This window comes from Macaca fascicularis, chromosome 9, assembly GCF_037993035.2.
Source record: "Macaca fascicularis isolate 582-1 chromosome 9, T2T-MFA8v1.1".
In the NCBI taxonomy this organism is placed as follows: Eukaryota; Metazoa; Chordata; class Mammalia; order Primates; family Cercopithecidae; genus Macaca; species Macaca fascicularis.
The window spans coordinates 62184923-62209478 of record NC_088383.1 but is presented as its reverse complement, the minus strand read 5'-3'; the positions used below and the strand labels follow the sequence as shown (position 1 = coordinate 62209478).

Genomic DNA, 24556 nt, shown 5'->3' with positions numbered 1-24556 from the left:
AAATTCAGGTTGAACTGAATGTCCACAATTACTGTATTAATCGAGTGTTTTTCTTCCCTTCTTTCTGACAGCATGATGGAAGTGGTTCATTGCATGATATTCAACTATCATTGCCGTCCAGTCCGGAACCAGAAGATGGTGATAAAGTATATAAGGTATGACTATGTAGTCATGCTGGATTTTTCAAAATTCTTTTTAAATACTAAAATAATGATACCGTGACAATGAAAACAATAATAAATGTATTAATACCTACAGCATCAGGTTTGTTCTTAACTTTTGCTGCATTGTTTAGTTGAAATGATATCTCTGTGGTGCTTTAATTTGAATTTATCAGTCGGATAATGATTTGTCCCTTTATTACTACTGTTGCAGGATTTTAAAAGAAAATATATTGCTCATAATGATAAATAATTGAGTTTTTAAAATATGAGTATGAATAAAAGTTAAAATGGTTATAGGTACTTCTCATATATAAATCCTAAAATTGAAGAAATATACCAAAAATGAGATTAATTTATCTTTTTTCATGTTTAAAAATACAGAATACAGATGTATTTTTGTGAAAGTGTTTTTTTATAAGTCTTACTATCTTTATGTCTATGTTTAGTTGAAGAAAGCTCTTTTATTTTGCAACTATTTGCAACTATTTAAGTACATATTTATTTCTTAAGCACACACAGAGATTCTTGGTTAACTTAATGTTTTCAAGTCAAGTTATAGTTAGCTTTTACATCCCATTTTCAGAGTACACTTATTAGTGTTTGCTAGTCATCTGCAGTAACAACCTGAAAGTAATGGTGGCTTATAATAATGAAATTTACATTTCACTTACATATTGGCTGTAGATCAGCTGGGACTCTGCTTCATGTGTCTTCTTTATTCTGGGATCCATACTGAAGGATCAGTCCCTATTGTGGGAGATGTTATTATGCTCATGAGAAGAGAACTTTGATAGGATCACATGTGAATTCTGCTTGGATGTGGCACATATCACTTTCAAAACAATTCAAGGGGCCAGGCCTGGAATTAGTGGGACAGAAAAGCATTATTTTCTCATAGGTTGCAGAGTGATTTATTGGGAAGAAGATTATATGTAAAGCAATCAAAATCATAAGAGTATAGTACAGTAGTCAATCTTGTTCTCTCATCTTGGCTTTTCAACTTGTTGACTACCTGTCCTTGCCCGAATTACCTCCCAACCCCGAGCTTTCATCCTGCTGTCAGTATAATACATTAAGTCCGCAGGTTCACAGCAGGCCGTCTCTTTCTCAACACTCAGTTGAGAACCATTGACTTAGGTAATCTCTGATGACCTCCCAGTTTAGAAAAAAAAATTGTGAATTTGTCACTGACATTTTAAAAGCAAAGTTGACCTCTTTCCTGAATTTTGTGTGTGTGTGTGAAAAAGTTTTTTACATATAAAGATTTTATTTTTTATTTTATTTTATTATTATTTTTTTAGATGAAGTCTTGCTCTGCCACCCAGGCTGGAATGCAGTGACGTGATCTTTTTTTTTTTTTTTTTTGAGACGAAGTCTCGCTCTGCCGCCCAGGCTGGAGTGCAGTGGCGGGATCTCAGCTCACTGCAAGCTCCGCCTCCCGGGTTCACGCCATTCTCCTGCCTCAGCCTCCCGAGTAGCTGGGACTACAGGCGCCCGCCACCTCGCCCAGCTAATTTTTTGTATTTTTTAGTAGAGACGGGGTTTCACCATGTTAGCCAGGATGGTCTCGATTTCCTGACCTCGTGATCCGCCCGTTTCAGCCTCCCAAAGTGCTGGGATTACAGGCTTGAGCCACCGCGCCCGGCCTAGTGACGTGATCTTGGCTCACTGCAACCTCGGCCTCCTGGGTTCAAGTGATTCTGCTGCCTCAGTTTCCCAAGTAGCTGGGATTCCAGGCATCTGCCACCATGCTCAGCTAATTTTTTGTATTTTTAGTAGAGATGGGGTTTCACCATGTTGTCCAGGCTGGTCTCAAACTCCTGACCTCAGGTAATCCACCCACCTCGGCCTCCCAAAGTGTTGGGATTACAGGCATGAGCCACCACACCCAAACAAGAAATTATGTTTTAAAGAAAAAAATTTAATTCCAACATTTTTACACAATTGGTATCTTTACTTTTTTTCAGTGTTCCTGTCTAGTTCATCTAAATATTTAATGTTATATGATAGACATTTTGTTACACAGTATTTATTTCTTGTCCCTGCTCCATTTCCTTCCAGGCAGATTATTCCTAGTCTTATTTAAGCTGAGATGCAACAGGTTATACTGTCTCTTTTCTTCAGTATTCTGGTCTCTTTTGCATTCTCATCAGCAAATCCCCAACTATGTCACCTTTCATCCAAAATGATTTAGCAGTGCAGTTTCAAATGACACAAATACTGCATCTTGTGCCATTAAAATTTTTGGATCTAAAGTCTCCATTGGACTTACCATGCCTCTAATCTGTCCTTTTATATATCTCAGGACAGATCCCTCTCCCATTCCCTTAATGAGCTCTTTCAAATAGCCCTATGAAGCTCCATGCTCAGCTATCTCAACCTCTGCAGGTAGCCTTATGTTTGTTCATCCAGTAAATATCTTATGTTTCCTGCCTGCTTCCCTTTTTTTTTTTTTTTTTTTTTTGAGACGGAGTCTCGCTCTGTCGCCCAGGCTGGAGTGCAGCGGCGTGATCTGGGTTCACTGCAAGCTCCACCTCCCGGGTTCATGCCATTCTCCTGCCTCAGCCTCCTGAGTGGCTGGGACTACAGGTGCACGCCGCCATGCTTGGCTAATTTTTTTTTTTAATTTTTTTTTTGTATTTTTAGTAGAGACAGGGTTTCACCGTGTTAGTCAGGATGGTCTCAATCTCCTGACCTGGTGATCTGCCTGCCTTGGCCTCCAAAGTGCTGGGATTACAGGCGTGAGCCACTGTGCCCGGCCTCCATCTTGCCTTCTAACTTACCTATATTTGTCTCATTCTTACTCCTTTGTTCCAGTTACAGGATAAAAATGCCCACTGTGCTATGTAATATCAGCTCTTCTTCTGTGTTCTTAACTCTTGTCTTCTGCTGCTGCTTAATGACCTAACTGCATCTCTTCCTCCTCTCTCATCTGTCTTGAGCGTGATTCCTTTACTTTCTTGTCATTATTCATTTGTAAATGTGTATATTGCACTTAATTTCAGTAAATCAAATACACTTTTCCTTGACTCCCTTTAAACTCCTTTCCAGTTAGTGTGAAAACTTGGAACAATGAAAATATCTACCATTTCAATGCTGTAGACGTTTGACATGACCTTTGTTTTAAAAACTTTCTCCTTTGGCTTTTGTGTCACTTCTCTCTGGAATCCCTCATACCTTTCAACATTTTTTCCTGTAGTTTTCTCCTCTTCTTTAAATGTTAAATTTATATCTTTAGTCCAGTCCTCTTTGAACTTCTTACTCTCATAATTTCAAATATGACACATATGGATAACATGTAAAACGCCTCTCTTTCATGCTTGGTAATCCAATTGCCCACTGGACACACTTCTATTGTGTGTCCCACCCATAAGTACCTCTAACACAGTCTCTCTCTCTCTCTCTCTCTCACCCCCCCCATATATGTGTGTGTGTGTATTTGTATGTGAGATGTCTTAAACATTTTATTTATTTAATGAAAAAATTGATGACTGTTGAGCTCAGAAGCCAGTACCCCAACATACAGTGCTTTGACGTACTGAACTGAAGAATAAGATCTCTTCTGACTCCGCCATGCCCCCACCTCCCTCCTACCCCCCACCCACCCATCTAACAATATATTTAAAGCTCACACATATTCCTCTTTGGACATACTTGTTGTTCTTCCGTATTCGCCATTTCCTTTGTTGGCACAGCTATTCACCATGTCACTCAAGCTAGAAATACAGTGTCACCCTTGAATGCTCCTCTGTTCTTTTCTCACATGCAGTGAATTGCCAAAATCTCAAAATTTTGATTTCTTCTCTCCTTTTTCATCTGTATGATCACTCTGTTGGGTCAGGCTTCTACTCTTATTTGGATTATTATAATATTTTCATAAGTGCCTAGCTCAGTTTTGTTGCTGTTGTTAAAATTTGTCCTCTAAACACCTGTCAAAGCCATCTCAAATGCAAATCTGTCACTACCTAGCTAAGGCCATGCGTGATAGTCATGGCTGTCTGTGATCTGGCCCTTGCCTAGTTTACTAGCCAGTTGCTCCTCACCATTCATCAGAGCCTAAGTGCAACAGCGACACTGCTTATGATTCTCCAGATGTGCTATGCTTGCCCTCACCTTTGTATTATTGTGTGACACTTAGAATCCTTTAACTAAAATTTCAAGCCTACCACACTCCTCTGTCTTCTGAATCTTGTGCTTATCCTTTGGAACTCCACTGTAGTCCCTCATTCCTAATGTGTGATGTCACTTCTTTGCCTATCTTTATGTATAAAATCAGTCAGTGTTCCCAATGCAAAGAGATGATCAATGTTTGAGATGGTGGAAATGCTAATTGGCCCGATCTAATCACTATACATTATATGTATCAAAACATTACTTTGTAAACCATGAATATGTACAGTGTTATGTCAATTAAAAATAAAATTAAAACAACGAAATGGTTTTGGTGGGAAAAAAAATCCTTAGAGCAGTGCCTGCCATATAGCAAGTGCTATATACATGCTGGCTATTAATGTTCTTAGCACATTGTTTGTTGGTTTCATTTTTGGGTCCATTTCTTGTGTAACACTGTCAGAACCTACTGGTGACTGCATGAATGATGGCTGTGTAGTGTTCCATCAAGTTGCTACATTTTATTCCAGTTATCCTCCTATAGGACAATTGTAAACTTGTTAACTTTCAGATAACACCTTGTTACAGGTTTTCTCTTACTTAGGATCAATTCTTTCACATAGATTCCTAGGAATGGGATAACTGAATCAGAGCGCAGGTATTTTGATGGCTCTTAAAAATACAGCTTTGTCCAAAAAGGTTAACTGCTGTGTCTAATGATGTGCCATTTTTTCTGTAGTCTGGTTAATTACATTGGGTATTTCACCACTAACTTAATATTTATAAAACAATACTTTATTCAACAAGTTAAATACAACATTTTACCATTTATATGTGTATTTGTGAGAACTGGCTATGTGTCTGTTGAGACCTAAAAATGATCTTAAATGTTTGGACAGGCTCTTAATATACTTGAGATATAAATCCTCTGTCATATTTGCGTGGATTTTTCAATTGCTTTTAACTAATGTTAATTGTTAAGATGCTTTAAAATGTTATATAATTAAATATAAATAATTTCTTTTGAATAGCTGTATTTGCTACATAACTTAGAAATGTGTCCTTCTAAATGTATTCTTAAAAATGTGTCTTTCATGATCTGCAGTACATCTTTTTTATCTTTATGAATTTTTATAATTCCTAAACTTAAAATTCAAGTGAAGATTATTTTTTGTATGTAATAAAGTCTTTTTCAATTATAGTATACATAATAGCATTTTAAAAATCTTCCACATTGTTTGGGATGCTTATGTGATATGATCAAACCTTTGTAAAATGTCTATTTCTGATCTCTTTGTTAAAGAGAATATATGTTTTTGTTCCCAATGTATCTAAAGGGGATGACATTCTTTGCTTGTTGTAACACAGTCTAATTATTTGCTTACTTGTTTTTCTCTCTGGAAAGATATTATTCACATCTATACTTGAATTTCCTTGCTTATATTACTTTCTCTTTTGGATAACTGAATAATGATACACAAACAACATGGACTAACTATAGAGTAATGATTAACACTTTGGAAATGTAACTGAATTCCTGCTTAACTTGACAGTAGGTTTCCATTTAATAGTATTAGGCATTTCTTATAGATCCAATTGACAAGGTGTTCTCTCTTTGATTCAGGAGGTACTCCTCAAAAAGTAGCTCATGGACAAAGAATCTTCCTTGTTATCCTTCAGGCACATTTATCTTTTTTGCTGATTTCTAAACCAGCCATGAAATGCCTCTGTGCCTTTAATTATTCTGTTGCCTCTGCTTCTCATGCCCTTTGTTTTCTTTCACAGGCTAGTTTTATGTATCTCTTGAAGTCTAGCTAAAGTTGCTTTTTTGTATGCGATTTTTTTTTTTTAACTCTGTGACCTATGTCCCAGTTTTCTTATATGTAAAAAAGGGATTACAGCACCTACCTCAGGAGTGTGGGTAGAATCAAATGCTTAAATACCTGAAAGTGCTTAGTTTTTAACATCTAATAAGTGCTCAATAAATGCTAACTGTTGCTGCTACTGTTGCTCATTATCAACATGTCAGACTTCATTATTTTTTTTTCTTTCCCCAGGATCATAGAGGCTAACAAATCCTGCCTCAGGTTTATTTGTACAAAAAGCACAGGAGGACCCCAGCCCCATGCAGATGGCAGCCCAGAGGTGGGGGTGGGGGGTCGCACCAGTCCTTCTGTCCTCACGTTGGCAGACAGAGATACCTACTCTGTAGCCTTTGTAGTGGCCTGGGCACCTTTGGGAGCCTGAGCTGGAATTGAAGCTGGAGCTGCAGCCTGGGCCTTGGTTTGATCCTTGGCCTTGGCCTTGGCCTTTGGCCGGCACAGCCGGAGCCCCTTGGCAATGCGAGCACGAGCACGCTTCCCAAGCTTGGGGTGGGCAATGTAGGCAAGTCGATCAAGCTTGCGGCTGACACCCTTTGGGATCTTGGGCTTAACCTCCTTGGGCTTTACGAGGGCCTTGACAGCCTCGGCACGTGCACTCATGGCCTTGGCATTGTTGGCCTGCATCTTCTTTAGGCCCTTCTTGTTGTGCTTCTTGGCAAAGCGCATGTTCCTCAGGAACTTGGAGTCCACCCCCCGAGAGATTCATATCTTTGTGATCGGGGTTTCTTGATACCGTTTCTGTGCCATTTTCGGGACTGGTTGTGTGTGGTGTGGTTCTTGGACTTGGCCATGTCTGCACCTTTAGCCGCGGCTCCCGAAGCGCCTAGAACCGGAAGCCAGACTTCATTATTGGATGAAATCTTGTGTTTTTTTTAAAAAGAGGATTTCCCCCCTAAATGACCAGATGGTTCATTCATTACTGTGTCTTCATCATTGATTTCATGCTTCTCATTATGGTATTTTAAATACCTCATCTAAAAATGTTTTAATATTTCAGACTGAAGATTTATTAAATGAAATAAAACAACTTAAAGAGGAAATAAAGAAAAAAGATGAAAAGATCCAACTATTAGAACTTCAGCTTGTAAGTATTGTCGTGTAATGTGTAGAGACTTTTCAAACTGGGTGAAATGTGTTTTTCATAAAACTCTGAGCCAGAATTAGAGTTTAGCTTTATTTTTGGCTCTCAAAGTTGCACTTTTATATTATTTTTAGATTATATTCACTGTAATTAATGTGTGTGTTTTAACTTTTAATCTAAATATTAAGTATTTGGTTTGGAAAATTCTTCATTGATTCAGTGACCTCAGTTTTGGGTATTTAAAATTCACCAATTTGCATTCATTTTGTTGATAGAAGGGTAAATAGCTTTTCTTCAGATATATTTAAAGAAACAAGTACTAGTGAGTTGAGAACAGGATATTTTCTCTCTCTGTGAGGAGAATTAGCCTGGGTGTTCAGATTTAGGTAGCTGCATAACTGTCAGATTGAAGAGTATTCCAAGAAAATGTTTATTTCCTATGGATGATGTTGAATGATCCATCAGAGTCATGTTTGAATCTTTATAATCTAATAATTGTGCAATTTCAAATATTAGTCTCCTTTGAAAACAATATGGTGTATTGAATTTAATTATTATTTAGTTTGTATATAAAAGACCATGATAAGAAGAAAATAATGGCCTAAAAATCACAGCAGTCAAAAGGAAATCTTTGTTGTGAGTCAAGAGCACATTTTGGTCTAACAAAGCAATTTGGTGAAATATTAATCTCACTGAAAATATAAAGGATATACTGAGCTCTGAACCACTGGGGTCAGCTCACAGAGATCTATTTCATGAATAAATAGAGCAGACAAATCAAATATTATGATTAAAGAAAGAAAATTTATGAATCTGAATTAAAAATAGCATAATATTGCAAATTGAAGTCCTGTCACATACAAAATTAAACAGGCAAATAATAAGGCCTAGTGTTTGTGTTCAAAGCCAAAGACAAGAACCCAATCAACTTTCAGGGAGAGGAAAAAAGACAACAAAGGAAATTATGTAAGCTTCGATTTTTGCAAAAATATATTACAGAGCACAGGATATTGTGTCTTGTACAATTCAGAGAAGAGGTTATGAACCTCTTATTTTATATCCAAGCAAGTTTTTATTTATATGCAAAGGTAAATTCTGACCTTTAATGTCTTGACAGATATGCTACCCAGTTAATACATTTCAGATATTTGAGGGGTACATTGAAAAATAACTCAAGAATAAGGAGATAAAGATTAAAATGAATGAGCAGTGAAATGGAAACTAAGTGGTATAAACTTTTGAGCCACTAGTTGGAGAAAACTTACTGCCCATTTTACCTAGTGTAAATTACATATCATTCTAATGTTGGGATTTCTTTGCATTTACAAATCCTTAATTTTTCTGAAATTAAAAATTATTTTTAATTTTAAATTTTTAAGTTGCTATTAATTTTGGAAAATATTCAGATTAAATAAGTTTGAGGAAGAAGGTAAAGAATATGCTGAAGGAAGTTAGAAGTACTGAATTTTTTATCTTCTACAAATGAATATTCTACATTCTTAATTTTTAAAAATATACTTAGATAAATTATAATAATGTTTATGACATGCTTTAAAGTAACTATTAGTAAGTTGGAGTAAAGTATCTTGCAAAAGTTAAAATTAAAAAAAAAAGACATAGTAGAAAAATAAGGAAAACTTAAAAACAGCACAAAACTAAAGTAAAAGAAATTAGACCAAATATAACAAATATAATAGTAATTGCAAATAGTCTTATGCCTTGGAGAGACTTCCCTTGAGGATCTAAAGCAAAATCCAGTAACTTGCTTTGTATAAAATAAATTTAGCTAAAGGAAAATGGCACAATAAGGCTGAACGTAAAAGACTAGGGGAGGCTGGACATGGTAGCTCACTCCTGTAATCCCAGCACTTTGGGAGGCCTAAGTGGATGGATTGCTTGAGGTCAGAAGTTCGAGACCAGCTTGGCCAACATGGTGAAACCCTGTCTCTACTAAAAATAAAAAAAAATTAGCTGGGTGTGGTGGTTCACGCCTGTAGTCCCCAGCTACTTGGGAGGCTGAGGCAGAAGAGTCACTTGAACCCAGGAGACAGAGGTTGCAGTGAGCCAAGAGCGTGCCACTGCACTTCAGCCTGGGTGACAGAGTGAGACTCTGTCTAAAAAGTAAAATAAAAGATTGGGGGAGACAGAATAAAATTATTCTCATCAAAAATATTAGGATTGCAGTAGTAAAATTAGAAAAGTAAATTTAAGACGAAGATTTGTGAAAAAGGTCACTTTATATGGACATATGATAAATAATGAAAGATGAATCTTTTTATGCTGTGAAGTTTTGATAACATATTCTTTCTTTTAACCTCAGATTGTATCTTTAAAAAAGTAAGAACAGGTCTCTTCATAGCTCAAATTATGTTACCATCTCTAAGCAATTAATAGTAATTCCTTAACATCTTCTAATATCTAGTCCATACTAAGATTTTCTCAGTTGTTCCAAAAACATCCTGTACTTTGATGTCCCTAAACTAAAATTCAGTCTAGGACTATGCACAACCAGTTATATCCCTTAAGTCTCTTTTAATTTAGAACCATTCTTTTGTGTGTGTGTGTGTGTGTGTGTGTGTGTGTGTGTGTGTGTGTGTGTGTGTGTTGATTTGTTGAAGAGACTGCACCAGTTGTCCTGAACAGTATCTCACCTTGAAAATAATTTTTAGAAAGATTCAAGAAATATTGAAGAGCATCCTAAAGAAAGAAAAGTGAAAGCATTAATCTTTATCAGTAGGTACCTTGAAATTCTCTGTACACAATATATTCAACCTAGAAATCATATTTATCGTAAAAGAGCCTGCCACCTGTTTTTCTAGGTGGTGTGCATAGTTTTCCCATGGATTGCTTGGGAAGCTGTGGTATATTCAGCTAGAAATTCCCTCTGTAAACACCTTAGAATCTCATTAGTGTGTTTACAAATTGCAGAGGAGCTGTGGCCCCATACCAGGAGAACTCTGATATTTTCTTTACAGTTCATGTAAAGACTAATGTTATTGTGGTTTTCTCAACATAAATTTAGAGGATTAGAAAAGATACACTGCTTCTCACTGCAAGCAGTGATCTCTGTAAAGTGAATGCCTTAGTTTTAGGTGGCCAAGTATCCTTCTTATAGTAGAAAATTAGAAATTACTCAAAGATTTTAATAGTATCAAGTTTAGTTATAGAACTTGAGAAAGTCACTTGTTCAAACCAAGAGAGTTTTAACAGATACAAACCATTTGAAAACAAAGATAAGTAACAGCATTTTTCACATTATCAAATTAAAATCACCTATTTTAAAATTTTTAAATTTTTTTTACATTTCTATTCTTAATATAAGAATAAAAATCAGAAGAATCATAGACTAGGAGTTAAAGGACTTGTTTCTAATATTAATTAGGTAATGGCACTGACAGTTTCCATCACCTCTCTCTAGTACTTTCTTTATCCAAAATATGAAGGTTTGTCTAGGTGATTTCCAAGTTCCCTTTCAGTTATAGCCTTCTATGCTTTTTTATCTTTTAAAAATATATACATTCAACTCCAACCTATGTTTGCATGCAAACTTTCATAAAAATACATTGACATTATAAAGTGTTGTATTCAAAATATGCTGATTTAAAATCAGATTGCACTGCTTTGAGAATTAACTGAAAGGCATAGAAGTTAAACTATTCAAACCTTATTTAAAAATTCTAAGAATGCCTGTTTATCTTTACTGCAATATCATAGTTAAATAATAGTACAGATACATTTCTCATTGACTCTTCAGAATAATCTTGGGAAATTGCTAGTGTAGAGTTTCCTTTATGGAGACACGTAGACAGTGGAACTCACGTTAAGTGGGCTAGCAGCATAGTATATTTGAAATGCCAAGACAGACCTGAGTTCAGATCCTGACTTTGAAACTTAATAGCCACGTTCTCTGAAGGGAGTTCTATAATCTCTCCTAGGCCCCTTCTGTAAATGAGGATAATAAAAGTAGGACTGGGCCGGGCACAGTGGCTCATACCTATAATCCCAGTGCTTTGGGAGGCAAAGGCAGGCAGATCACCTGAGGTCAGGAGTTCGAGACCAGCCTGGCCAACATGGTGAAACCCTGTCTCTACTAAAAATATAAAAATTAGCTGGGCATGGTGGCGTACACGTGTAGTCCCAGCTACTCGGGAGGCTGAGACAGGAGAATTATTTGAACCCGTGAGGCCGAGGTTGCAGTGAGCCAAGATCGCATGCCACTGCACTCCAGCCTGGGCAGTGGAGCAGGACTCCATCTCAAAAAAAAAAGTAGTACTGACCATATAGGGTTATGATAGTTACGTTGTGATAGAACTACATATGTAAACTACCTAATGCCTGGTCCGTGGATACATGATGAATAGCAACTCTTATATAAGCCCTAAATCATTCAGTGTAAATCAGTGCATACCTTATGATGTTTTAAGTTCCAAGTAAAAGTCCCTAACTAAAAGTAATTTTAAAAATAAAAACAGTTGTAAACTCAACAAGAAATTGTATAGGTCCCATCCATTTCCGTGGTTTCTTATTGGTCATTTGGCTAATGATTGATTAGGTTCCAGATGGATTTTTTTGGAATCCTCTTGGCTGTCCATTCATGGTCACAAGATGTCTGTTGCTCTGTGTGTCACATTCTCACACAGTAATACCCAAGGATAGGTTAAGGGCCTATTATCTCCAGTGTCTGTTTTTAAAATCAACAAACCCTTTCTCAGATACCCTAGACTTTCCTATTTGATTGGCTAGATTTGAGTTACTTGTCCCTTCCTAAGCATAGAAGAATGGGATTAATCACATTGGTTCAGACTAATTAAGATCTAGCTCCTTGGGATAAGAGATTAGGACACATTTCCCCAAATATGCGACCAAATAGAAGGTGAGCATCTGTACAGTCTCTCAGCAATAAAGAAGGCAGATGGTGAGAAAATGATTTGTTAAGTCATTTTATATATGTTGATGTGCCACTAGAAACTAGACTTTCCAAATTTTGGAAAACTCTTATATTTGCCAAATATTTTTCATGTGTTAGCATATAGAACAGAAAATAAATTATAGACAGTCCACTACTTAGGAGTTTTTGATTATATGATGGTACAAAAGTGATACTCATTCAGTAAGCTCCTCAACTTATGACAGAATTATGTCCTGATAAACCCATCATAGGTTGAAAATAATCCCAAGTCAAAAGTGCGTTTTTAGCAATATTTGAGTTTATTCAGGTGTGACCCCATCATAAATCAAGGAGCACCTGAATTTCTGGAATTGCAATAGGATGGAATAAGTAAAGTGCTTTCATTTCAATAGTGTTTTTAAGTTACCTTTCTGTTCATCATATACCCCTCATATATGTTAAAAGTTGATCCTATTACAGTGAATTCCAAGAGACTGTAAGTTGACTCAATTATATATTGAATTTAGGGGGTTATTTTGGAGTTAGCATCTCACTCTGTCACCCAAGATGGAGTGTGGTGATGCAGTCTCAGCACACTGTGGCCTTGACCTCCTGAGCTCAGGTGATCCTTCCCTCAACCTCCTAGGTAGTTGGGACTACAGGCACATGCTACCATGCCTGACTGTTTTTGTTGTGTGTTTTTTGTAGATACAGGGTTTTACCATGTTGCCCTGGCTGGTCTGGAACTCCTGGGCCCAAGCAGTCCGCCAGCCACAGCCTCCCAAAGTACTGGGAGTACAGGTGTGAGCTACTGTACCCGGCCTATATTGAATTTTGTTTCAGTGACTGTCTCATAGGAATGGAAAATATGTCTCTATGATAGACATTTTTGTTTTTAGATTTTATTTTGTATGAGGAAATTGGAATGATCTGATTGCAGTTAAGAAAAATTTTGAATATGGGTAAATATTATTAAAGTAGAAATGTCTCATTTTAACCTGATGCAATAATCAAGAATTTTTTAGTTTCCTATGAGAAAGTATGTCTACCTCCAGAGAGGTTGTTTAACAAATAATGTGGTTATTTTCTAGATTTTCACTAAGGGAGAATTCTCTTTTTTTTTTTTTTTTTGAGATGGTGTCTCACTCTGTTGCCCAGGCTGGAGTGCAGTGGTGTGATCTCGGCTCACTGCGCGCTCCGCTTCCGGATTCATGCCATTCTCCTGCCTCAGCCTCCCAAGTAGCTAGGACTACAGGCGCCCGCCACCATGCTCAGCAAATTTTTTGTATTTTTAGTGCAGACGGGGTTTCACCATGTTAGCCAGGATAGTCTCGATCTCCTGACCTCGTGATCCACCTGCCTCCGCCTCCCAAAGTGCTAGAATTACAGGTGTGAGCCACTGCGCCTGGCCAGGAGGATTCTCTTTATCAATATTTTAATGATGTTTTTTGAAAGTGATGATTATTTGAGAAAGTTACTTTGTGTTATGTAAATGAGTGTGCTTTGAGTGGAATCGTGTGGAGAAATCATTTGTGAACAGAAATGGTCAGATGGATCTTGTCAAAGGGCTGACACTCTTCAAAATATTTCAGTCCAGTAAAGTCAACACATCATGAAAGAGGCTTCATCAGACGGCACATGAGAACAGACATCCTGACAAGTGGACTGGTGGTATTCAGTGTCCAGCAGAGTCCCATAAAAAATGCATTTAAGAAACTGAGCTTTAGTGACTGTAGTACCATGACAGTTTAGGGAAATACTGTAAATTCTGCAGTTGTATTCTTTATATACTGAATATTCCTATATGTTCTACATCCATATACTTAACTCTATATATTGATTTACATAAAATCATATATTGTATGTTTTATGGACAATATAAGAGATTGCCAAGGGTAATTTAGATTATTCAAAATTCTAACCTTATAAGGTTAGAATTGAGGCTGACTCTCAAACCCACTCCCTGAATAAGATGAGAGACCACTTAATAGACCTTAATGTTTGCTGTTGATAACGTTTTTTTTTTTCAAAAAAAGTAGCCAGAACTATTTTGCCATGTGTGACTTTTTTGTTGATTTGGTTGCATACCCCCTAAAAGAGCCCTGATTACCTCCTGTCATAGCTGTTACTTTTTTTTTAGGTAATTTATTTTTGCTTGTCTCTTAGGTGTTTATGTGTTTTCCTAAAGCTTCTCTTGTGTGTCTTGGTGTGTATATGCAGAATTAAACCAATGTAAAAATTTGTGTTTTTGTTTAGGCAACTCAGCATATCTGCCACCAAAAATGTAAAGAGGAAAAATGCACTTATGCTGATAAATATACCCAAACACCCTGGAGACGAATTCCTGTAAGTAACATGTGCTCTTAGCCTCCTCTCCGGTCATTTGCTATTTTGAGGTTTTATTTCACTCTTTTTACAGCAATCTCTAATAATTTTGAATCTGTCATGGCTGTTAATTTTGTTGTAGGTAATTTATTTTTGCTTGTCTCTTAGGTGTTTATGTGCTTTCCTAAAGCTTCTCTTGTGTGTCTTATGTAAGTGAATGTGCATTTAATAGCTTTTTCATTCTGCACACTATGGTTCATTTTATTTGTGTGTCTACTCTCCTCTTATTGCATGTATTTGTGAGAGTAGTTCCACATGCCTTAAAGGAAGCAGCAGTCCTGTATGCAGTCATCCTACTTTAGCAGCATATGACACTTAGAAAATATATGATGTAGCATATTCCTTTTTTGTTAAAACTTTTTAAATGTGTTTATTATAATTACTCAGATGTCGAGGGTGTTAGGAAATATAAATGCACAAAGATACAGACAATAAAAGTTTTGTTTTAGGCAGAACTAGGGAATGGTTTACTTTAAATAGAAAGTACCTGTGTGTTCCGTGCTTATTTGTTTTTCAGAAATGTTGTATCTCAAAACATGTTTAGTGCTAAAAATACTCTATCATTTAATTTGAGTTATTGAGAACTCAGTTCAGGATATGTGTGAGCCAGAGAATTATCATATGGACATTAGTCATTCTATTGTTTGGGGCCAGGTAATAGACATTTCTTATTAAGAGATTGCCTAATAAGTCAGCCTTGACTCTTCTTTTGCCTTATATTTAGGAGTGGAATTCTAGTAACACAAAGGAACAGAGAAATGTAATGGCTAATATAATCAGCAATTTAGTTTGTAAAGCTTAGCCATAAGCCTTTAAAGTTTATAAAAGAGTTTTGTTTCTTTTCATATAACAAGTATTTTTTTTGTGTGCTCTTATAAGATACGATTGTAGGAGTTAATCTATTCAACAAAAGTTTGATGATCCTCTCTCATCCCAGATATTTGGGTTTCAAACTAGAAGTGGGGAATTAGGGAAGGAAATACACAGACAAAGAAGGATTCCTCCGTTTATAAGTACTTCTTAAAGAAATTGGGAATACATTGATGTAGGTAAAGTGCTGTGTAAGTCTATAAGGTTCAAAGGATGTGGGAAATCTAGTTGAAAGAATCAAGGAGCTTGGTGAAGAAAATGAAGGTTGTGTTTGAATCGTGGAAAGCAAAAGACACCAACAGACAAAGATGATGTAATATTTTTTAATGTCAAAGGCGGTGGAAGCTCATCTGTTTGCAGACAGTTGTTTAATAGAAGACCATGCCCCTTGCTTCTAGATGGAAGTTTGGGCTTTCCAGGTGTCTCCATTTAACCCATAGGGATGTTATGTCTTCTAACTGTGCTACTAAGAAGATTGGTGATTCTATTAAGCATGATAAGTTCCATTTTGCCATCCTCATGGAAATCTTTATACCACCTCTGGCTCCTTCAACCTCACTGTTCTGGAAACTGGATGTTAGTCTTCCTCCTCATCAGACAAAAGTAACTCGTTCTGGAATGTATTCTTGAGTTAGTTTTACTATGATCTTAGGTCAAGTGAAGATCAATTTTTCAGCCTAGCACACCTAACAAACTCAGACTTCAGCTTTCCCTGTTATCTGTTACTATAGGAATCATCTGGCCAAATACCTTTGTTTTGTAGCTAAGGTAGCAAAAGCTAGGGAGATAAACTGGTGTAGCAAAGTTTCCATAATTAAAAAGTGGCTGAGCTAGTACTACAACTTAAGACTCTTGACTGCTAGTTCTAGGTTCTTTTCTCCAAAAGCACATTGAAGAGCCTTTGAAGGAGAGTGGTTTGCTGCCAACAGCAGCAGAGCAAAAATTTGAATGTATTGAGATTTTTCCAAGGGGATTTTGGTATCACTTAATGGCTGCAAATAAGATCTCTGAAGTAGAGAATCAACAGGAAATAAGAAGAAGAAATATAATAGTAGAACAGGGGAAAGGAAGAAAAGCAGATATGCATTTACTCATTCAGCAGATATTTATGTGCCTACTTCAGGCCAGGCACTGTATTAATTTGGATGTGTAAATATAAAGAAGATACAGTTCCATCCCTCAAGATGCTTGTAGAAACCTCTGGTATGCTTAAATGATAGTAAGCACACTCTTTTTCTGCATGTAAAGAAGCTAAGATGCAGAAGTGACTTGAGCAAGTGTTTATACAACTTGTATACAGCAGTCTTATTTTAGTTGCTTTTCTTTTGAATGGTTGCAGGAGGTGAGTGGGCTAGAAGGAATAGAGAAGAGAAAAGAATCATAGCTCTGGGAAGGGAGGACAGAGGCTTAATCTTAGTGAGAGATCATAATAAGGACTTACTTCCCTGAGAGGAAAAAAACAGGTGCTCAGGTTTGCACTGCATCGTAGAAGACTTAGCAGTACACTGTGATAATCCATAAAAACATACTTGTATTTTAAAAATTATTTAATTTATTTTGAGACAGGATCTTGCTCTGTCACCCAGGCTAGAGTGCAATGGTGCGGTTATGGTCCACTGTAGCCTTGACCTCCTGGGCTCAAGTGATCCTCCTGCCTCAGCCTTCCAAGTAGCTGGGACCACAGGTGTGTACCACCATGCCTGGCTAATTTTTTGATTATTTGTAGAGACAGGGGTCTCACACTCCTGGGCTCAAGTGATCATTTTGCCTCAGCCTCCCCAAATGCTGGGATTACAGACATGAGCCACCATGCCTGACCACATACATACTTGTATTTTAAGTTACTGAGAAAAAAGGATTTTTGGTTGAAAAGGCATAGTTTCAGTAACAGTGTAAAAGAAAACTCCTCTACAACCAAGTTAGGTTCAATCTAATGTGAGTATGAAGAAATCTTTTGACATATTAAATTACATAAGTCATTTTCTCAATAGAAATAATAAAATTCAATACCTCTCACTAAAAGAATGAAAAAATAGAATACTAAGGATACTTTATGAATAACATGAGGCCAAAAAATATATGTTTAAAAGAGAAGTACTCTAAAGTGGATTTTTCCTTTCCTGTCTATTTTTATTGAGAGATAACAATATATTTATTCTATAGGAAATATAGAAAATAGAGAAGCAAAACAACTTAAGAAAAATTTAACGTACTTAACTCATACAAGCCAATGACAGTCATTGTTAACATTTCATATATGGTCTTCCAGCCTTTTTTGGTGATGTGTGTATATGTGTATGTGCCATCTGTCATATCTATTTAGATGGAATTTGTTGTATATGTGGCATTTGAACCTACATAGGTAGTGGTAATGATGGCTGCTATTATTATTTGGTTTGATTTTTTGCTAAACCAAAATGAAGAATGCATTACCTTTAATCAAGTTAAGGAGTTAATTCCTTTACTGGATGGTCTTTGTAAGGTTCTTGAAATAAATTACTACAGGTTTTTTTTTTTCCTGAAAGGTTTATACAGGCTTATACTACCACCAACAAAGTATGATAAGAAAGTGGCTTGGTGGCCATGATGTTAAGTTGTATGATTCAAGTATTTGATGTCATTAGGTTATATATATATATATATTTTTAAAAGCCCCTGGTATTTCCCTCCACAAAAGAGGAAATAGAAGGGCAGGAGGGCTACCCCCTGTGCCCCACACCGTCATTTCAGATGGTACTGGGAAGCCACTCCCAACTATTTATATAATGACCATTCCTGTTAGTGTTTCTTATCTTACAAATTCTTTCTTCCTCCTGGCCTAAAAACCATTTTATCATGCTATTTTCTGCATATATTCAACCTCACCTTTTGTGTATTGATTTTATATGTATCGATCCTCAGAATTTTAGGAGTTTTTTTCTGCCTGTAGTAAAATTTGGCTTTCATGCTACAGGTGCTTTTGGTGTTAGAGCTGTACTGATAAAGAACAAAACTGTTTGAGTTTGGATTGGTTGTTTTTTGTGAGACTAAACCCAGCAAGAGAACATTAGTAGTCACCTGTGGGTCCTCTTCATTTAGGGCAAGACAAAGGTTTCTACTACTATTGGGAACTGCCTAAGCCATGCTGTAGGCATAATACAGGATGTTTTCAAGTATAAGTTTTTAAGAACAGTGTTTTCAGCATTGAGGACCACAGTGTGAAACACTTCTTACTGGAGTAAGGGATCTATCTTCTACTTGGGACAGCAATAATATAGTGTTATAAACTCCCCTGAGCCTTGCATTATAAAAAGAGGGCAGCCATAAGTCATATTCCAGAATTGAGAATGCCCTACTCTAGAGCGGCACAGTCCTATACAACTTTCTGTGCTGTCCGTTGTAGTACCTGTAGCTACATGTGACTGTTGAGCACTTGAAAATGTGGCTAATACAATTAAGGAAGAAAATTTTTCATTTTCTTTAGTTGTAATTAATTTAAATGTAAATAGTCACATGTAGCTAATTGACATCATTTTGGACAAAGCAGCCCTAGACCTAATGATATCTACTTACATGGATATGGAAAGCCACCTAGAACAGTAAGTAAAGGGCAAGTCAGTAAAAGCAATTTTCAGAAGAAATGAAGGAAAATAAAAAAGATGGAGTTCAGATTTAGGTGGAGAAAAAAGAGGGAAAAGAGATAAGAATGAGCTGTAAGAGCAGAAAATGATACCTCCAGAGGAAAGTGGGGCAATTTTTTTTCCCTCATCTGAGGGGCAAAATACCAAGCTACAATGATGAAATGAGTAACACGAAAAGAAGAATAACAATATGGAAGGTGCCTAATCACTCAAATGAAAATAGTTGATGTTACTGTGAATACTGCTGGTGGATGTTGGTTATGCGAGAAATCAAGATTCATTTTAAACATAAAAACTTACGAAACCATTTTTAAACATAGTGTATGGATCCATGTACAAGCATATTCTTAAAAATTAGCATTATCTTGAACTGAATTTATTTTTATGTATTTCCAATACTGTTGTAAAAGCATTTAACATCAGTATTTAAAAATATGAATATTTTGCACATTAAGTAAATTGTAGAATCTTATGATATGTACCTTTTGTAAGCCATTTGTTTGAACACCTCAAGTTAACCAGAGAAGCCAAAATATTAGGAAAAAAACATTTCTGGACTCATACCTTCAAATGCCTTATTACTTACCCCTTGAATCTCTAAGCAGGGAGAACAGGGTAGACCCAAAGGATCTACCTGGCCTGTCATGTAATGACCTGACCTGGATTACTCTGAAAATTGAGTGTATGAATACACAGACCGTTGTATTGGTATCAGTGTGAAAAGGTGCCTACTAGTTAAAATTCTGAATGGGCACAATTTGATCTAATGCCAATTTTCTCTCATATTTTTAAGAACTAACTCTGTTATATATAGCAAAGAGGCAAGAAAAGATGATTTTATATACATTAAAAGTGATCTGTTGGAATTATAGTACTGAAAGATTAATCCGTGTTATGGTACGTATAAAAGATATGCATATGTAATTTATATAAGTTCAGCAATTGGAATATGGTCAGCATTGTCAACCATCCTTTTTGTGCTTGGAATTAGGTTTTTGGTCCCAGCACTTTGGGAGGCCAAGGCGGGTGGATCGCCGGATGTTGGGAGTTTGAGACCAGCCTGACCAACATGGAGAAATCCTGTCTCTACTAAAAATACAAAAATTAGCCAGGCATGGTGGTGCATGCCTACAATCCCAGCTACTCAGGAGGCTGAGGCAGGAGAATCACTTGAACCCAGGTGGTGGAGGTTGCGTTGAGCTGAGATTGCACCATTGCACTCCAGCCTGGGCAACAAGAGTGAAACTCTGTCTCAAAAAAAAAGAATTAGGTTTTTGGGCCTCAGATTTACCGAGTCAAGTATTTTCCCATCATAAATATTTATAAAATAGAAAAAGTAAAAGCAGAAAACTATCACAGTTACATCATAAAAATCACATCAAATGTTTATGATTTCCAAAGGAGACAGATTTTACCTAGTTTCTAGCAACCATGGAAATTTATTAGCAAAGAACTCCGCTCTATTTTTTCTTGACTGAGAGATGGGATGGAATGCTAACCAAAAGACAATGCAGGCAAACGATTTATCTTATGAATAATCTCCCCCAAATCCATTTTCTCAGACCGTAATCTTTCCTGATTTGGAAGTGGGCAACATTATTGATTAATTTTTATGTGGCAAAAATGTCAATTTTTTTTCTTTTTCTTTTTTTTTTTTTTTTTTTTGAGATGGAATCTTACTCTGTTGCCCAGGCTGGAGTCAGTGGTGTGATCTTGGCTCACTGCAACATCCGCCTCCCTGTTCAAGAGATTCTCCCACCACAGCCTCCCAAGTAGCTGGTACCACAGGTGCATCCCACCACACCTGGCTAATTTCTGTATTTTTAGTAAAGACCAGGTTCCACCATATTGGCCAGGCTGGTCTTGAACTCCTGACCTCAGGTGATCTGCCCACCTCGGCCTCCCAAAGTGCTGCAACCACAGGCATGAGCCACCCACCGTGCCCTGCCAAATGTCCTGATTTTAAATTTAAATGAGCTCATTATTTCTCTGGAGAGACGTTGCATGTGAGTGCGTGTGTGTGTGTGTGTGTGTGTGTGTGTGTGTGTGTGTTTGTGTGTGTGTGTGTGTGTGTGTGTTCCAGAGGGAATTACTTCTTTAAGGTCTTTTATTTGTATTCACTATTACTTATATTTTTAAATGCTGCTAAAAGTATTTGTAGAGAAAATCATATATACATTGGTGTTTAAATAAGTAATATTTATGATCTGGTCATACAGTTATTTTTAAATTATTCAGTGTTTACTCAATATTAGACATTGGCCATGGAATACAGCCTGTGTTTTGATGATCTGAATGTTGACAGGAGCCATCTATGTTGCTGAGACATTGTGTGGCATGCAGAATTTATGACAAGAATTCTTTTGTTTGTCATTTCTTCTATTTTTTTTAAACATTAGTTGTGTTACTTTCTTTCATGGATACAGGTTAAACCAATAACCGAAAAAACAGAATTGTTTCTTAAGGATACAAACAAATTAAATATAGTTATTATAGCAATTGAGTGGTTTATTGGTTATAAGTTTACAGGTATCTAAATCTGTATTTTTCAATACCAGATACCAGAACTATGTAACGCATTTTTGAAAACTTTGTCTATAGTATCCATTAGAAGAAGCAGTTTGCCCATAGTGTGATTACAAAAGAGTGATAAGAAGTTGCAAAAAATGTAGAGAGAGCTTTTTTATCTTTCAACCAGTTTTCCACAATAGTTACATTTTACATAATTATAGTACAGTACCAAAACCAGGAAATTGGCATTAGTGATGGTGTGTGTGTGCATGCATGTGCACTTCTGTGCCATTTTATAACTTGTGTAGTAACGATCATCATATTTAAGGTATACAACTATTGTACTACCACAGCATTTTCCCTTGTGTGGTACCTCTACATTCATAACCATTCTCACTTTCTCTCCATTCCTAGCCTCTGGCAACCACTAAATCTGTTTTACGTCTTTATAATTTTGTTATTTTCAGATTTTATATAAATACTATCTTACAGTGTTGAGCTTTGGAGCTTGGCTTTTTAAAACTAGCATAGCACCCTGGAGATCCATTCAGGTAGTTGTGTGCATCAGTAGTTTGTTTCTTTTTATTGCTGAGTACTATTCCATGATATGGATGTACCACAGTTTAAATAAACTGTTTAAATAAATAGTAAAGATGTTGATTCTCCCAATTTATGAATACAGTATGTCTCTCCATTAATTTAAACCTTTTTGATTTCTTTAATCAGCATTTTTCAGTTTTCAGAACACAGTTCACTACGTGCTTTCTTACATTTCTTTCTTTTTCATGTTTGGGGGTGGTTATAAGTGATACTGTTAAATTTCACTTTCCCTGTGCTGATTGCTGGTACTTAGAAATAAAATTGATTTCTGGGCCGGCGGGGTGGCTCATGCCTGTAATCCCAGCACTTTGGGAGGCTGAGGCGGACAGATCACAAGGTCAGGAGATCTAGACCATCCTGGCTAACACGGTGAAACCCTATCTCTATTAAAAATAGAAAAAATTAGCCGGGTGTGGTGGCGGGTGCCTGTAGTTCCAGCTACTCGGGAAGCTGAGGAAAGAGAATGGCGTAAACCTGGGAGGCAGAGCTTGCAGTGAGCCAAGATCGTGCCACTGCACTCCAGCCTGGGCAACAGAGCAAGACTCCCTTGCAAAAAAATAAAAAAATAAAAATAAATAAATAAAATCGATTTCTGTATATTGACCTTGAATTTTGTGAATTTAGTAATCTCACTTACTAGTTTTGAGAGTTTTTCTGTAGTTTTGGGTCTCCCCCCACCGTGCCCCCAGAGACGGAGTCTAGCTGTGTCGCCCAGGCTGGAGTGCAGTGGTGCAATCTCGGCTCACTGCAAGCTCCGCCTCCTGGATTCATGCCATTCTCCTGCCTCAGCCTCCCGAGTAGCTGGGACTACAGGCGCCCGCCACCACGCCCAGCTAATTTTTGTGTTTTTTAGTAGAGACGGAGTTTCACCATGTTAGCCAGGATGGTCTCGATTTCCTGACTTCGTGATCCACCCGCCTCGGCCTCCCAAAGTTCTAGGATTACAGGCGTGAGACACCGTGCACAGCCTGTAGTCTGGGGTTTTCTATGTTGACCATTATGTCATCTATAAATAGTAACAGTGTTCTCACTTTTTGATCTGATGTCTTTTATTTCCTTTCTTTGCATTATGTCACCAGCTTGGATTTTCATTACTGTGTTGAATAAGAATTATGAGAATGGGGATTCTTGCCTTTTTCCTAATCTAAGGGGAAAAAGCATTCAGTCTTTCACCTTTAAGTAGATGTTAGCTCTCGATATTTGGGAGATGGTTTTTATCAAGTTGAAGTAGTTTCCCTCTATTCCTAGATTGCTAAGAGTTTTTATCATGAATGTGAGTTGGATTTTGTTACTCTTGTTTTGGTCATTGCTACGAACCTATGAGTTTTCTTCTTTAGCCTATTGATTGCACTGATTGATTTTCTAATACTGAACTAATCTCATAGGCCTGAAATAAACCCCTTTAGTCATGGTATGTAGTTCTTTTTATATATTCCTGAATTCTAGTTAATAGTATTTTGTTAAAGATTTTTTCATCTGTATTCTGGGGGTTAATGCTTTTTATTCTTTATTTTTCTTTTGTTGTATTGTCTTTGTCTGCTTTGTATTAAGTTAAATCTGACCTCATAAATACTTTGGAAGGTGTTTTCTCCTCGTCTGCTTTATGGAAGATATTGTGTAGAATTAATGATTTTTTTTTTTTTTTTTTTTTTTTTTTTGAGATGGAGTCTCGCTCTGTCACCCAGGCTGGAGTGCAGTGGCCGGATCTCAGCTCACTGCCTCCTGGGTTTACGCCATTCTCCTGCCTCAGCCTCCCAAGTAGCTGGGACTACAGGCGCCCGCCAACTCGCCCGGCTAGTTTTTTGTATTTTTTGGTAGAGACGGGGTTTCACCGTGTTAGCCAGGATGGTCTCGATCTCCTGACCTCGTGATCCACCCTTCTCGGCCTCCCAAAGTGCTGGGATTACAGGCTTGAGCCACCGCGCCCGGCCAGAATTAATGATTAATTCTTCTTTAAACGTTTAGTAGAATTTATCAGTAAAATTATCTGGGCCTGGAGATTTCTATTTTGGGAGTTTTTAAAGTTATAAATTCAACTTCCTTAATAGTTATTGACCTATTCAAATGACTTCTTTCATCTTGGATGGATTTTGATAGTTTGTGGTTTTGAGGAATTGGCCCTTTTTCTCAGTTGTCAAATTTATGACTGTAAAGTTGTTCATAATATTCCTTTATTACCTTAATGGCTGGAGGGTCTGTAGTGATTTTCTTTGTTTCATTCTGATTTTGGTAATTTACCTTCTCTTTCTTTGTCACTCTTGCTAGTGGTTTGTCAATTTTACAGATCTTTTAAAGAACCAACATTTTGTTTCCTTGATTTTCTCTATTTTTCTATGTTCAATTTCAAGGAGCCTGCTCTTTTTATAGTGAAAGTAAGTTTATTAGAGAAGTAAAGAAACAAAAGAATTGTTACTCCATAGACAGAGCCCTGAGGGCTGCTGGTT

The 24556-nt window shown here is 36.9% G+C and overlaps 1 protein-coding gene and 1 pseudogene across 9 annotated transcripts in view; one reads left to right on the top strand and one right to left on the bottom strand.

The window, feature by feature from the left end:
* CCSER2 (coiled-coil serine rich protein 2) overlaps window positions 1-24556 on the top strand; it is a 188518-nt gene that overhangs the window by 138426 nt on the left and 25536 nt on the right. For all 9 annotated transcript variants that reach the window (XM_005565264.4, XM_005565267.4, XM_005565266.4 and 6 more), the window contains 3 exons: window positions 72-155; window positions 7155-7241; window positions 14383-14472. In XM_005565264.4, the coding sequence (XP_005565321.2) occupies window positions 72-155; window positions 7155-7241; window positions 14383-14472 (261 nt within the window). The remainder of the gene's footprint in view (window positions 1-71; window positions 156-7154; window positions 7242-14382; window positions 14473-24556) is intronic.
* LOC102131338 (large ribosomal subunit protein eL29-like) lies at window positions 6434-6994 on the bottom strand (annotated as a pseudogene).